At 50.0% G+C, this 16,014-nt stretch overlaps 1 protein-coding gene across 2 annotated transcripts in view; it reads left to right on the plus strand.

The window, feature by feature from the left end:
* Positions 1–10,674, plus strand: part of SH3BP4 (SH3 domain binding protein 4) — a 102,720-nt gene extending 92,046 nt beyond the window's left edge. Inside the window, exons 5-6 of one of the 2 annotated variants that reach the window (XM_025404976.1) lie at positions 7,548–7,736; positions 8,575–10,674. In XM_025404976.1, the coding sequence (XP_025260761.1) occupies positions 7,548–7,736; positions 8,575–8,799 (414 nt within the window). In that variant the 3' untranslated portion in view covers positions 8,800–10,674. The remainder of the gene's footprint in view (positions 1–7,547; positions 7,737–8,574) is intronic. The other variant, XM_025404977.1, reaches the window with a different exon arrangement.
* The last annotated feature ends 5,340 nt before the right edge of the window (positions 10,675–16,014 follow it).

Genomic DNA, 16,014 nt, shown 5'->3' on the forward strand with positions numbered 1-16,014 from the left:
TTTTCCAAAAGACGTAAATGATCAAACTCTTTCAATCAAATTGCTTGGCATCTCTGGGAGGGGATTTATCGGTGGGCCTCCCCGTCCGCTCCAGGGACGGGTGTGTCCTCCATGCCCGAGTCCTTCCTCTACCCAGAGAGGAGGAAGTGAAACTTGCCCTTGGCCAGGTCGGCTCCCTGAGGCAAGGTTAGATTTTGTGGTGATAAAGTAAAACTGGTTTTGCAGTGTCTCCACCCGCCCCCCCTCCCCCACCCCCCCGACACCTGTGTCAGTCATCATTTTGACCAAACTTCTAGAAACCGCAGATGGATTTCTCCCAGGGCGTTTATTAGGAGACCCTGAAAACTGGCTGTTCTATTCTGCTTGTCATCACAGGGCTGTCACAATTTCTGCTGCCTCTGCCACCACTTTACCTGCGCCTCCCAGAGAGTCACAGCCCGGCCACCCCTTGCCTCTTATTTTTATCATGGCTTTCTGTGTCCTTGTTCTGATGCCTTGGGTTGGAAACAGTGTCTAAACAATGGGGAAAGTGTGAGAGTTTGAGACGGTCAGTATGCAGGGAGATGGGAAGGAAAAAGGAATCAAATGAGACCTGGGTTGTTCCTCTCTCCACTGCCATTAGAACGGGGTCAACCCCTGCCCCTGCCCCATAAAGTCCTGTAAGATCTTGCCCTACCCATCCCACCCCTGGAGGCCACTGTGCTCCGTGCATCCCTGCCCTGAACACACCCAGCTCGCCCGGCTTCCAGCCCCTGCAGATGCTATGCTGTTCCTCTTCCTGAAGCTCCCTTTCCCAGACCTCCTCATCTCCCTCAGCTGCCGGCTCAAATACCATCTCTCCAGGACGTCCTTCCCTGCAGCCCCGTGCACCCCATCATCCTCTGTCTCCGTGGTGTTTCTTGAATCAGAAGCAGTTTGTTTTGGCCAGGCATGGAGGTTCACACCTGTAATACCAGCACTTTGGGAGGCTGAGGCAGGAGAATCGCTTGAGCCCAGGAATTCAAGACCAGTCTGAGGAACACAGTGAGGCTTCATCTCTCCATTTTTTTTTTTTTTTAAATCAGCCGGATGTGGTGGTGCACACCTATAGTCCCAGCTACTCCGGAGGCTGAGGTGGGAGGATCGCTTGAGCCCAGGAGTTCGAGGCTGCAGTGAGCTATGATCGCAGCACTATACTCCAGCCTGGACAACAGAGTGAAACCCTGTCTTGAAAATAAAGGAAGAAAAGAAAAGAAACAAGTTTATGTTCTTGTGCACTTGTTTCTCATTATTACTCTAACTGAACATAGGTCGCATGAGAGGAAGGGCCCCGGCACGTAAGAATCACTGAGGCACTCGATGGATAAGTGATGAATGAATGGATGAGTGATGAATGAATGATGCATGAATGAATGAGTGATGCATGAATGAATGAGTGATGAATGAATGAATGAGTGATGAATGAATGAATGCAGGCCTTGGGCTGGGCTAAGAATTCAAGCTGGAGGCATTCTCACGTGGCCGTACCATGCTTCTGTTCTGTGGTTCCATTTCCTCTTTCCATTATTTTTGCGCCTGTTTTTGATAGAGCCCGTGCGTGAGGCATCCCAGTGCCTCTGCCTGCCCCTTCCCAGCAACATAATGTGGCTGCACTCAGAGTACCCCTCTGTCCTGGCCACCTCTCTCCCACTAGAGCCTCTGTCTGTGATGGTGTCAGCTGAAGAATGACAAGGTTTGTGCATTTGGAAAGGAGAGCCTCATTCCTCATACAGGGTTGCAGCCTGCGGGTGGCTATTCTGACAGGTTGGGAAGGACAGCCTCCTGCCAGAAGCCAAAACAGACACTTCAAGGGAGGAGCAAAGGCAACAAGAATTTATGGATATTGGTGGCCAAATATACATATTCAGTAAGCTGTAGGGGGAGTCATAAATATTTATGAAAGGAGAAGCGTGCACATTCACATTTAAGCCTTATGCTCTTTCGTGGTCCCATGTTCAAAAAAATGGTGGCAATGGCATGATTCGAGGGTGGGGTTTTATTTCAGCCCCCTGAGACATCAGAGGGGAAGCAGGGGACATGAAACCCTCACAGTGCATCCTCTGTAGACTGGCCAGAAACACTGTGTGGTTGGTGGATTCCTGTCAGGCAAAGAGGAGGAGCAGCATCTGGCAGTGGTGGAGGCCTTTGAAAGGGAACCCAGCTTTTTGAGAATCAGAAAACTTTGCATTCAGCAGCACCCTTTTGGTGCAAGAGACTATTCCCAATTCTCGGCATACTGTCAGCACTCGGCACGTGGTCTCTGTTATGGTGGGGAAGGAAGGGGAGTTGGCTGGAGATGGCCATGGGCAGTGGCCATCAGCCATGGGGGCAGAAGCAGCCCACGGTGGTCTCAGGCCCAGGGAGAACTTCCTAAGGGGCCAGAGTGAGCTGTCACAACTGGTCCTGGATCCACCATAAGAACGAAGCCATAGGGTGTGGTGACCTGGAGCCATCGGTGATGGCTGTAGCAGGGACTTTTTGCTCAAGTTGTGGGAGGTAGGGAAATAGGCGTGTCAGGCTCTGTGGAGAAGTTTCTAAGAGAAAGAAAGAGGAGTTGCTGTGGGATGCAAAGCAAGGGAGGGTGGTTGTTTTAGGAGTGGAGTGGGGGCTGGAATAAACCCAAAGAGACTTGAAAACTAACAGAAATAAGGAAGCTAGCAAGTGCGTGGGGCGCATTGGGGTGGGAAAGAGTGGTGTGGAGGGACTCTCTGTGAATTGGGAGAAGACGCACTTTAACTTCCAGAAGAGGAAGAGTTGATGGACAGTGTGCATTGGATGGGGTCCTGGGGGGTTCCTCCCAGGCAGCCCCAGAGCCAGAGCCTGTGGCTGTTAACGTGGGAAAGGGAAGGAGGCTGGGCCCATTGTCCAGGTGCTGTGTGCAGAAGGCTTCCCTTCCAGTGTTGGGACATGTTGGGAAGGAAGCAGGATGGAATAAACATGCAGCAAAAAAGCCTGAATTGTATTTCTTTGTACTTTATAAGAATATTCCCCCCCCCCCCCGCCCCTTTTTTGAGACAAGGTCTTGCTCTGTCCCCTAGGTGCAAGTGCAGTGGTGTGATCACAGCTCACTGCAGCCTCAAACTCCTGGGCTCCAGCAGTCCTCCCACCTCAGCCTCCCAAGCAGCTGGGACCACAGGCACGTGCCACCACACCCAGCTAATTTTTTTTTTTTTTGTCTGTAGTAGAGACAAGGTTTCACTGTGTTGCCCAGGCTGATGTAGAACTCATTGAACTCAAGCAATCCTCCCCCCTCAGCCTCCCAAAATGCTGGTATTATAGGGGTGAGCCACCCTGCCTGGCCAAGAATGTCTCTTGAAACAAGTTGCCGAACTCTAGCCCTCAGGTCTGCTATTCCTGTCAATGGCATTTTGTTGGAACTCAGCCACGCCCATTCCCATATGCTTTGTCTGTGGCTTTCAGGCTTCGTACGTCCCACAAAGCCAAAATTACTATCTGTCCCTTTATAAAGTTCAGTAACCCTGACTGAACTCACAGTGTACTCACTTTAACAAAATTCCAACTGAAATCAGGATAGTGCATCAGTCCACTGAGTGCTTCCTGGTGTACCTGTGTGCCCATACAAAGAGGAAGCTGCAGGGACCAGGCTCATAGAGCTAGAGCCTCCTGCTGTGAGATTTTTCTATTGCTAACAATTGGTGGGCACCCAAAATTTGCCCTTTGAAAATATGCATCAATTATGCCTTGTCGATGGTACGGGTGGTTTGTAACAAACTAAACCAGGGCTGGACTCAGTAAAAGTTGTGTAAGTGGAGCCAAAGTGAGTGAGGGAAAGATGCCTTCATTCTTGGTGTTGGAAGTGCCGACCTCGCCATTCATCCAGGATCCGTGGAAAATGGGACCCTGGCTGGAGTGTAGTCCAGGCGCCCTTCTTCCCAGGGGCCAGAGAACACCTGTGTTTCCCAGGACGTTGGGGACCTGTGCTCAGTTCCCCTGGGGAGAGAGCAGTTCTGATCACTCGTGCCAGGAATGACTCGAGTCAGAAGCAGGTGACTTTGACGTGTTCTGTTACCTAGAAAATGAGGCTGCTTTGGAGCCAGGCACCTGTGCACACAGCCAGATGGGCTTGATGTGTGCTGAGTAGCCACGAAAGACCTGAGTGGGGAACATTGAGTGACTTCGTATCAAACCCTGTGGTTGTCCAGCGCACCTTCCCAGGACCGCAGACGAGGCTCCCACCACAGCAAGAAAATTAGGATGTGACGGCCTACCAACTTAGTACACACCCTCCCGACACATGAATACACACCTGTATGCTTTTATCTGCTGAAACAAATCTAGCAACATTTCATTTTTTAAAACAATTTATTTTGAATATATCCAAATTCAAATTGAAACAGACCTTCTTCTGAAATATATAAATAGTTGATATGAAGCATAATCCAGACCAGTATTAAATTTGGTTCAATTCCCAATGCCCTGTGGGGCTCACGGCATCGGGAAGGACGCTGGCCGAGTGCCAAGAAGTTTGCGTTTGCCCCCACGCCTGTCACTTCCAGCTGTGGGACCCGGGACAAGCCTGGCGTCTGCGGGCTTCTTGTGCTTATCTGTAGAACAGACGCCTTGCAGCCTACACAGCAGGGAGGAGCTGGGGATGGGTGCCCGGAGGCAGCTCTGGCTGTGGCATTTCTAGGTGTGAAACCCACTTCGCCTCTCTCAGCTTTTTCTGTAAAGTGGGTTGAACTCAGGCTCTGCTTTGTGGGGTGGCTCTGGGGAGTGGAGGAGCCCAGTGTCTGGCTTGCAGCAAGCCCTCAGTTTCTAGTAGCTTCTACAAAAACAGAAACGGCCACCAGGTCCCCAAACCCCCTGCTTCTGGCCAGCCTCGTTGGTAGCCAGCTGTCAGCCTCAGCCTCTCATATCTAGGGAGCCATCAGAATGATCTGTCGCTCATAGTTCTTTTTTTTTTTTTTTTTTTGAGATGGAGTTGTTCTGTGGCCCAGCCTGGAGTGCAGTGGTGCTATCTCGGCTCACTGCAAGCTCTGCCTCCCGGGTTCACACCATTCTCCTGCCTCAGCTTCTCGAGTAGCTGGGACTACAGGTGCCCGCCACCACAGCCGGCTAATTTTTTGTATTTTTAGTAGAGATGGGGTTTCACCGCGTTAGCCAGGATGGTCTCGATCTCCTGACCTCGTGATCCACCCGCCTCGGCCTCCCAAAGTGCTGGGATTACAGGTATGAGCCACCGCGCCTGGTGCTCATGGTTCTTTTTTTTTTTTTGAGACGGAGTCTCGCTCTGTCGCCCAGGCTTGCCTGATCTCAGCTCACTGCAAGCTCCGCCTCCCGGGTTTACGCCATTCTCCTGCCTCAGCCTCCTGAGTAGCTGAGACTACAGGTGCCTGCCACCTCGCCCGGCTAGTTTTTTTGTATTTTTTAGTAGAGATGGGGTTTCACTGTGTTTGCCAGGATGGTCTCGATCTCCTGACCTCGTGATCCGCCCGCCTCAGCCTCCCAAAGTGCTGGGATTACAGGCGTGAGCCACCGTGCCCGATGCTCATGGTTCTTTTTAAATTGCACAGATTGAGATGCTGGGGGCCACCTAGAAGGACCGTGAGTCACCTGCTCTGGCTGATGCATGCCACACGTCACCAGAAAGGTCACCTTTTTGTATTGTTAGACTCCCCCCAAGTAAACTTACAATGTACCTCAGAATACTCAGTCTAAAACAACCGGGCTCGCTTTGAAGCAAGCAGCCCAGCCGACTGCATGAGCGCTAGCAAGACGACCCAGCTGTCCGCACAAAATAGTCGGCCAAACAGCGCTGGCAACCAGTGGTGCAGTTGGCGGGGGTGGGGAGTTGTTTGTTTTCTAGCACACTTTGGAGTCCTAAAATGACAACCTCAGGTGCTAAAGCAGAGCGTAGGGAGAAAGAACGCCAGGCCTGGTGACTTTCCTCTCTTCTTAGCAACTCGCCTGTCCAAGGGCCCACGGGAGCCTCAGAAACTGTCTCTGGGCTGCCTCGGGCCGCTTTGCCCTGGAAGCCAAGCCTTTCCCGTTGTTGGATGAGAGAAAGCTTGAAGGGTGGCAGTGAGCGGTGCCTTCTATGGCAGAGGAGACTCAGACGAGAATCAGACCCAGCGTGCGGCTCTCCTGCCTTCCTGGTGACATCATCCTGACTGGCTCAGAGCCGCACGCTAACCATGTGTGGCCTCATTTATAATTAGGATGGCGCCAGAGCCGCTCGCATGACACCCAGTGGCAGTCATGTGACTTGGCACGGTGTGCAGGACTAGCAGGCCTGCTGGCTTGCGCTAGCCAATTTGATTTGTTTCTTTAAACCAGAAATGTGAGTTTGACCCCAGCCTGGGGTCTGCCACGTATATTAGGCTATTGAGCCATATGTTCAGTGCCTGTCCCATCCAGCCCCCGTTTTTAGGTGGGAATTGAGTCCCAAGGCGGCATGTGGTTGTTCCAGCCTCAGCTGGGACTTCACTGTCCCAGCAGGGCTGTCTGTCCTGTTAACTCCCCTCTGACTTCCTCTGTGGTTAGTAATCCCTGTCCTAAAGACACAGTACAAAGTTCTTGCAGCTTTGGCATGGGAGCAGTCCCACCAGTTGTGGAAACTGTTTCCTCATGTTGCACAGTCCTGGGGGAGGTCCGTGGATCTCCTGATCACTGTGGTTCTTGGTGGTACACCCTCTGTCTCTGCCCCAGGCCTCTTCTGTTCTCTGCCTTCTCCTCCCTGGGTGGCCTGTGTCTGAGTCCACCAGCCTTCGTGGGCCCGCAGTGCTCTCTAACTGGACAAGGTCAGCACTGCACGCTCAGCAGGTCCAGCTCGCCCTCTGTCCCTTTCAGCCTCAGGCTATGGTGTCTGTTTGGTGAAATGCATTCGTTTCTCTCTGGCATCCCCAGAGAGTGGGAATGGTGACAACTATACTCCATATTCACCCTGTCTGTTAGCTTTCCGGGGCTACCAAGACAAATGACCACAAACCAAGGGGCTTCAAACAACAGATACTTGTCCTCTGACTGTTCAGGAGGCCACAGGTCTCAGTCAGGGCTCCCAGGGTGGCCCCGTCTGGAAGCTGTGGGGGAGAAGGTGTTGCAGGCCTGCCTCTCCTAGGCCCTGCTGGCTCAACCCTCCTTCTGTTCCTTGGCTTGTGGCTGCGTCTGTCCAGCTTCTGCCTCCATCTTCACATGGCCTTCTTCCCTCTGCCTCTGTGTCTGCTTTCTCTTCTTATGAAGACGCCAGTCGTTGGTGACTTCCCCTAATCCAGAAGAACCTCATCTTAATTCTCTCTGCAAAGACCCCATTTTCAAGTAAGGTCACGTTCTGAGGTTCTGGGGGGATGTGGGCTTTGGAGGGAGACACTGGTGAACCCAGCACGCTCTGCACATCATCTTTTCTCTCCCGTGAGCCCTGGCAGTGATCGATTTCAGGGGACATTTGGTAGGCCAGGGAACATGGAGAATAGAGAGCCCATGGCCATTCCTGCGCCATCTGCTGGAATTCTGCGGGGAGCAAGCCTGCCCTGCTCCCTACACTGTGTCACACTGTGCCTCTTCCTCTGCAGGCCCTACTGAAGATGGACTGCCAGGGCCTGGTGGTCAGACTCATCCAGGACTTCGTGCTCCTGACCACGGCCGTAGAGGTGGCCCAGCGCTGGCGGGAGCTGGCCGAGAAGCTGGCCAAGGTCTCCAAGCAGCAGATGGACGCCTACGAGTCTCCTCACCGGGACAGGAACGGGGTTGTGGACAGCGAGGTGAGCCGCGGCTGAGCTTCGAGCTCACTGAGCCCCTCTGTCCCTTGGCTCTTTGGACCCATGCAGTGCAGCTGTAAAAAGGTCTGCCTCGTGGCATTTCCATGAGGGTGAGATGGGTGGAAATGTGCACGCATGTGCCCAGCACTGGGTGCGCCTCACTGAGCGGGAACCGTCCTCTGGATTGGTTGCCATGAGCCCTGGCTTTAGGATGTCCTTCCCACACGACATGGGAAAGACAAACAGAACTGCCTGTCGCTTGCTCATTTCGATCTTAAATTACCATCAGTAGGATTGAATAATGCAGTGACGCATACACAGAGGCCTTTGTGAGCTGTTCTGGGCTGGAGTGATACCTGGTACGTTACATAACTTGGGCCAAAGCCGGTGTGGCCGGGCTGTTGCTCAGAGGTCCTTTGTATGCTTGCTTGTTTGCGGAGGGCACCCTAGTAAGCTTCCCGGAAGGCGGTTCAGGCTTGCAAGATCCAGGAAGCAGGAAGTCCCAAGCGCAAGGCTGTGTTTTATGAATGGGATGAATTTCCAAATGAATGGCACAGAGAGAAAGTGCCATAAGGATTGTAAGGAAAGAGAAATCCTTTCTGATGATTCATTTGTTGTGCACCTACTCTTGCACAAACCCCTGCTTTTTTCCCTCTGGAGTGTGTGGACCCCGGCCCCGAGATGGTTCCCCTGTTTTTTTCTGTGGGCTCGTTCACTCGCGAAAGAGTGTCTCAAATAGTGACTACAGAAGCTGCACCGAGGAATAGGAACAAATCTCGTTCTGTCTCCTAATCTTTCTTCTTCTGTCCCTCCTTTTGTTTTTTACGACTCCACCTCCCAGGCCATGTGGAAGCCTGCGTATGACTTCTTACTCACCTGGAGCCATCAGATCGGGGACAGCTACCGGGATGTCATCCAGGAGCTGCACCTGGGCCTGGACAAGATGAAAAACCCCATCACCAAGCGCTGGAAGCACCTCACGGGGACTCTGATCTTGGTGAACTCCCTGGACATTCTGAGAGCAGCCGCCTTCAGCCCCGCGGACCAGGACGACTTCGTGATTTGAGTGGGTCCCCTCCCCTCCTGCTGCTCTGGAGTGCAAGCCCTCTTCTGCCCTGAGTGCCGCGGTCACCACGGAGCTGAAGAGGGAGGAAGGGACAGCTGCTCAGACAGACTTAGGGCCCGCCAGCTAGGCCTACACCCATCCTGTGCCACCCTCCTCCATCGAGGGAGAGGCCTGAAGGGACTGCCTGTTGCAGCTCGTTGCCAATCACATAGCTTTCTATTTGTTAAGTGTAAATTGAAATCTAAAATCACTTTTCTAAAGAATGGGGGGAAGGGATCTATGAGAAAGGTGGTGTCTAATTTTTTTATGGACCATAAAGGTTTAAAAGAAAACTTAATAGGGGCACAGGCTGTTGAGGTTTTTATGTTGTTATAGACCTTTTTAAATTATGTTAGAGATGTCTATAGGTATTTAAAGGTCACTGGGGGCATTTCTGATTCCCGGCCACACTTTGCATTTCAGCACTCAGCCCAGAAAGACACTCGTTCGGTTGCTGGACCTCTTTCACTCCCTACACATAAGAACGTGAATCACGTGGGAAAAAGTGGCTTTTCAATAAACGGGTACAGCTTATTCTTTCTGGGAAGGCCTGAGGTCCTGCTCCCTCCTCGGATTGGATTGTCTTCTGAGCTTTGCCTCACGCGTAGTGAATGACCATCCACAGAACATGTGAATCTTTGGTGAGCTTTGGTGGGCAGAGTGAAGTCCCGCGTTAGCATTTAGGTGCCCTGAGCTGTTTCCACCAATAGATTAGAAAGCAGCCGTGCCAGTTGCATTTAGTCACTGACAAGAACAATGCCATTTGAGAGTGAAGTGGTCCCACTGCGACGAGGCCATTGTACTGTTTTTTCCTTGGGGTCAAAGCAGTGCTTCCCATAGAGTTTGCTGCCTCTTCTGTGGACAGGAAGAAAACTTCACGAGCGAATCAGAGCCTTGGTGGCCACCGACTCTCGTGCTTCTTGCAAATGCTGTGGTTGGCCTCACAAGCAACGCCTTATGCTGATGTGCACAGGTGCCAGCTACCATTTGCCAAACTCCGCATTTCATTTCATCTAAGGCTTAACCCCTCTTCCTTCCTGGTGTACCTACGTCTCCTCGAAGGAAGTAATAGTTTGGATGAAACGGTTTTTTGTACAATGTAAAGATCATCTGAGCAAGATGAGCATTTTGTAAAAATGAAAATGTGTCTCCCATAAAATCAGGAACTTGGCACAGTGTCGCATTAATAACTTTAGGGTGCAGACGTGCTGTGTGAATCTCACAATGCCTCATAGATGTCACGTCTTGGAAGGGAGCAGGAGGAAGGACTGATACCTGGCAAATCAGTAGAGTGAGGTGATCCCCAGCAACGCGCCAGGACACACCTGTGTGCCTGCAGTTGTCAGGGGCCATTTGGGATCCCAAATCTCATTCTCTAAAACTGCTTTCCTGAAACATGTTACTTCCTTAGTGTAATCAATGTATACTCCCTTACTGGCCTGAAACATTGTATAGCTACTTATTCAGATACTGAAGACGGATGGACTGAAAATAAGAACAAACACTAGCTATTTTATGCTGCAAGAACCAGGACACACAATTCGCCAATCATCCCACCATGTAACCTTCGATTGTGCTTCTCAACTCCACCCCATAATTTCTCCCAGAGATCATCTATCACCTTTTCCCCAAAGAAGAAACAAAACCAGTTGCACCTTAAACCATGGATATTTTTTCCTCAGGGGCTTTAAATAGTTTCCTATGCAACGTGTCTTGTAGCACAAATAAAATTCTACAAAAGTTGCAGTAAATTTTATTTGGATATTTTCACCTGTTAAGTGTGTGTGTGTTTTCTGTACCCAACCAAACTTTAAATAAAACAAAAATAAAACCTAATGTAAGTATTTATACATAGACCAATGGCTGCCTCCCCAAAATAGTCACCCCTAGATGACAGCATGACAGCTGGTGTGGCAGGTGTCTATTTTCTTGCTATTCATTTAACTTGCTCTTGAAACAAGAGTCACTCAGTCATCACTAACCAAATGGGAATTGGTGTTACGTCAGGCACCCAAAGGAAAGCACATCGATGCCTTGCTTTTTTCTGGGTCCTGTGAATTGGCAACCCCAATCCCGCAATAAAAAGTTTAGGATGGAGTCATTTCTGTGTGTCAGGCGTCAGCCTTGAAGTGCTGATTGCAGCAAGCAAGGGCACACCCTGCTTTAGGAAGACCGTGTTATGGGGGACTCCTAATGGAGACCAACTCCACCTGGAGGTAGGGGGAGGAATGGGGCTTATGGAACATGACTTTGATGCAAGGCTTGAAGGCTGAGTGGGAGTCAGACCACCAACAGGCCAGACCTGGGGACCAGTGTGTCAGCAACGTTGATAACACAGTACATGGGGCAAGGAGAGGCTGAACCCGCCACATGGCTGGAACTTGGGGAGTGAGCACAAGCCCTCTGTTAGCTGGACGCTTTCCACCCCTTGTACCTGTGTTGATTCCACCCTGCAGCACCTGCCAGCTGGGTCCTCACACCCATTTTGCAATTGAGGACAGGGCTCAATGTGGTCCCATAATTTACATAGCCAATAAGAGAGGCAGGGACCTTGACTCAGGGCTGCTGTAACAAAGTGCCGTGCGTGGCTTAGGACAACAGAAATGTGTTCTGTCACAGTTTTGGAGGCCAGATGTCTGAAATCAAGCTATCACATGGTCGCTTGTTCTCCGTGTCTGTGACTAAATCTGTCTCTAAGGGCACCAGTCATAGGATTTAGAGCCCACCCTAATCCATCAAGACCTCATCTTAACTTGATCACACCTAGGATGACCCTGTCTTTAAGTAGGGTCACATTCACAGTGGAATTTAGAACTTGGACACGTCTTTTTGAGAGGCACAATTCACCTACCACCCTGCTCCATGCCTGGCCCTTTGGGCGTAGCCTGCTTGGGAAGAACGGTGCACGAATCAGGTTTAATCTATCTTGGTGCCCTCTGCCCAATATAAAGCCAGGGTGGAGGAAGGCAATTCTTTAAAGGGAGAAAGCTCTTCTGATGGACTGCTGTGTTCCCCCAAGACCCATCCTCTTCCTGAGCCAACAACTGGGCTGTCTTTCCCCATCTCCCTTGCAGTCAGGTGCAGTCCAACTGGAGGATGGGAACCAAAATGCTATGGGCCACCTGCTGTTGAGTCTGGCTCGCAGGAACCTTCCAGAAATCCTCCATTCTTCCAACTGATCGTGAGGAACTCCAAGTTCCTAAAGGTGAGGCAGGGGCAGACAGAAGGACCCCAGGTCCCTTAGGGACCCCCCGTAAGCTCTGTTCAGCAGAGTATCTGTCACATGGTATCTAGAGAGATAAAACTGTGATTGGCCACTGAGAAGGTGAGAGTTACTTGTTAGAGTGGCTGGTGTTGCTTTACCTTATCTCAAGTATATTATGCCCAGATGATCACTGTAATCTACAAGCTGGCGGGGAATGCAGCTTGTTCTTAACTGGGAAACATCCCTACCACGCCTCATTATTTCAGGCAACAAGATCCCCCTTTCACACAATTTTTTCTTGGCCTACACATGTTCACAATTGGTCAGTACCAGTCTGAATATAAATGACTTTTCTCCCTAATACTCCTAGGCCAGCTCAAGCAGTTCAGTTAAACCTCCAGCTTGTTATTGATATTGATTTGGACATTGACATTGTTGAGAATGATAATTAACATTATGGTACTTGTAGGTCTTCTTCAGGACCTCATTCAGGAGAAAAGATTTAGTTAGAAAAGAGTTAGGCTCTGACTTCTTGAGGAAAGGACAATTTTGTCCCTGATTAATTCTTGCCTTGATCTGCACCTGGCCATCTTTATGTCAAGTCACTTGGGGCATGTGTCAAGTTAGTTATTCTGTAATCCTCCAGGCCCCAGCCCCTCTGAGTATCCATCACCCCACAGTAGTGCCCAAGCTCAGACTCGGTCCTGGGGCCCTTCCCCAGCCGTGGTCCAGATTCCAGCAGCTCAGGTTTCACAACCATTCCTACTGCCATGACCAGAATTAAGACTTTTTTTTCTTGATGCTCATCCTCTTTTTTTGGTCAAGCTACTCCAACACCCTCCCCCTGGTCCTCCCTTCCATTTCTGTCCTCCTCTATCCAAAGGACAAAGGAGTCCTTTCACAGGAGCCCTTCCTGCATCCTGCTGTGTGGTCAACTCTGGGCTCATCCCCTTTGCTCTGTCCTTGCACACACGGACTTCCTCCAGCACTCCCTCGACCATCTTTTTATAAAGCTCCCTGCATTGGTCTAAGCTGTACCTAGGCTGTGGCACCTTTCCTTCCCTACCTGGCAGAGTCACACACTGAGTTCCTTGAGGACAGCGACCTTGTCTTGGCTCATCTCTGAATTCCAAGAGCCTAACACAATCAATATTGGTTTCTTGGAGGAATTGTTCTTATCTCTGCAATAGAAATGCATCTCCAAATAAGACGGCTTTGGCTATTGGAGTGAATAAAATGGCTTCATGTTGTGTTTACAACCAATGTAAGAAACAAGTGAAAAGTTGTCTACCAATGAATGCATCAAAACCAGCTTGGATTTTAAGAAGTCAAAGATGATCCTTGCAGGGATGGAGCTCAATGAAGTGTATACCAAGAACCATTATGTTCCTTAATGAATCATTCTCTGGCATGAGGGAAATGTGGTCAGTTTGGTCCATGATTTATGCTGCAATAAAATTTGGCTTTATGTAAAATAGATTGAAATGAACAACTTAGCTCTTCTGTGCCATAGATCAACCCCTCTGGCAGTTTGATAAAGGCAATAAACTCCTCAGTATTATGGAAACGCACATAAAAACCCTGGGCTCGGCCGGGCGCGGTGGCTCAAGCCTGTAATCCCAGCACTTTGGGAGGCCGAGGCGGGCGGATCACGAGGTCAGGAGATCGAGACCATCCTGGCTAACATGGTGAAACCCCGTCTCTACTAAAAATACAAAAAACTAGCCGGGCGTGGTGGCGGGCGCCTGTAGTCCCAGCTACTCGGAGGCTGAGGCAGGAGAATGGCCTGAACCTGGGAGGCGGAGCTTGCAGTGAGCCGAGATCGCGCCACTGCACTCCAGCCTGGGTGACACAGCGCAAGACTCCATCTCAAAAAAAAAAAAAAAAAAAAAAAAAAAAACCCTGGGCTCACAGGTGAAAGCAATTATGTTTACGTACAATTACCAACAATTTTTAGAAATTGTGGTGTAATATATGTACTTCTTTACGCATTAAATAACACAATCTAGTAGTTCATCTTACATCCGCCGGAAACTCAAAATAGTGATGAGCTTTTCGCTACCTGCAAAAGCATTGACGGAAATAAAAATATCAGAGATTTCTATGTTTGGCACATCACAGGAACTCCTAATACTAGAGAGGTTCCTTGCCTAAGTGCATTCTTGAAGGAAGCACCAACGTCCAGTTGCAGGTTAATGAAAATAAAGACGTAATGTTTTCTCCTTATTCAAGAAAAAAGAGCTTGTCCTAAGGAAACTGAAGTCACCCAGATTTGCTATACACATTTTTTAAGTGCTTGTATTAGTCTTTTCTGCTCCAGGCTAGCAAGAATTGTATTTTTAAAGCTTTGCTTCTCTGATAGAATTTTCTGTTTAATGAGGGAGAAGGAAAATGTGAAGAAATTAATTGGTTGCACCTGTGACTTTTTAAATATCTAAAGTCATCTTTCTTAATTTTCCATTTCAATTGGCCTTAAAAAAAATCTTTGTGCTTATGTCATATATATATATTACAACTTTCAACGTAATTTTCATTTTGGGAGGGTGCAGCATACATCTTAGTGAGCTGCAGGCAGCTTGGCGTTGGCAGAGGGCCACTCGCTGCTTGTCAGAGACAGGCCGGCCCATGTCAGTCCTGGGCACGCAGAGGGTCCAAGGGACAGCAAGGGAGAAAAGAGATGGTTCCTGGGCCTCTAGGAGTTTGCATCCAATAAGGAAGATCAACACACAGGAGCAGGCCAGGAGCACTGGTTCATGCCTGTAATCCCAGCACTTTGGGAGGCTGAGGCAGGCAGACCACTTGAGGTCAGGAGTTCGAGACCACCCTGGCCAACATGGTGAAAACCCGTCTCTACTAAAAATACAAAAACTAGCCGGGTGTGGTGGCGGGTACCTGTAGTCCCAGCTACTAGGGAGGCTGAGACACGAGAATCGCTTCAACCATGGAGCATGGAGGTGGAGGCTGCCACCGTGAGTCAAGATTGTGCCACTATACGCCAGCCTGGGTGACAGAGCAAGACCCTGTCTCAGAAAAAAAAAAAAAAAAAAGACCCAGGAGCCAACACCTGAAACTGAAGGGAGACGGCAGCAAGCGGAGAAAGTGCTTGAGGAAGAGGAGAGCACCTGGTGCGTGATGGAGCTTTGGATGCTACCGAGGCTGAGTATTCTAAGGCTGTGAGAAGAGACTCCCAAGGCAGGGTGGGGTCCTGAGAAGATAGAGAAAGGACAGGGAGAGGTGTTTATTAATTGATAGACACTGATTTTCTGTTTGCCAGGCATTCTTCTAGGCCCTGGGATGGGGTCCCTGTCCCCATGGAGCCCACATGCTAGTGGGGAAACAGCAATGAACTAGACTCATATGCTCGAGGAGAGAGAGGTGCTAGGAAGAAAAATCAGTGATGCACTGGCCAGGGCGAGGCTGGAGCAGGGTAGCCTGGAAGGCCTCCCCTGTGAGGTGAAGTCTGGGGAAGAGTGAGCAGCTCAGAGAAGCTGGAGAGTAAGTTGCTTTAAAAGGGCAAGGGGGGATTAGAGTGGGATGAGCTATGGTTTCGATGTGTTTCAAAACATCAGGTGTTGAAATGTAATGGCCGGTGCGATGGGAGGAAGAGGTGGGTCTTTAAAGAGTGATTAGATCAGGAGGCTGCTGCCTTTACAACCCTTAAAAAAAAGTTTTGGCCGAGCGCGGTGGCTCACACCTGCAATCCCAACATTTTGGGAGGCCAAGGCGGGTGGATCACCTGAGGTCAGGAGTTCAAGACCAGCCTGACCAACACGGTGAAACCCCGTCTCTACTAAAAATACAAAAAATTAGCTGGGCATGGTGGTGCATGCTTGTAATCCCAGCTACTCGGGAGGCTGAGGCAGGAGAATTGCTTGAACCTGGGAGGTGGAGGTTGCGGTGAGCTGAGATCGCACCATTGCACTCCAGCCTAGGTGACAAGAATGAAACTCTGCCTGAAAAAAAATAAAAAA

Source organism: Theropithecus gelada, chromosome 12, assembly GCF_003255815.1.
Source record: "Theropithecus gelada isolate Dixy chromosome 12, Tgel_1.0, whole genome shotgun sequence".
Taxonomy (NCBI): domain Eukaryota; kingdom Metazoa; phylum Chordata; class Mammalia; order Primates; family Cercopithecidae; genus Theropithecus; species Theropithecus gelada.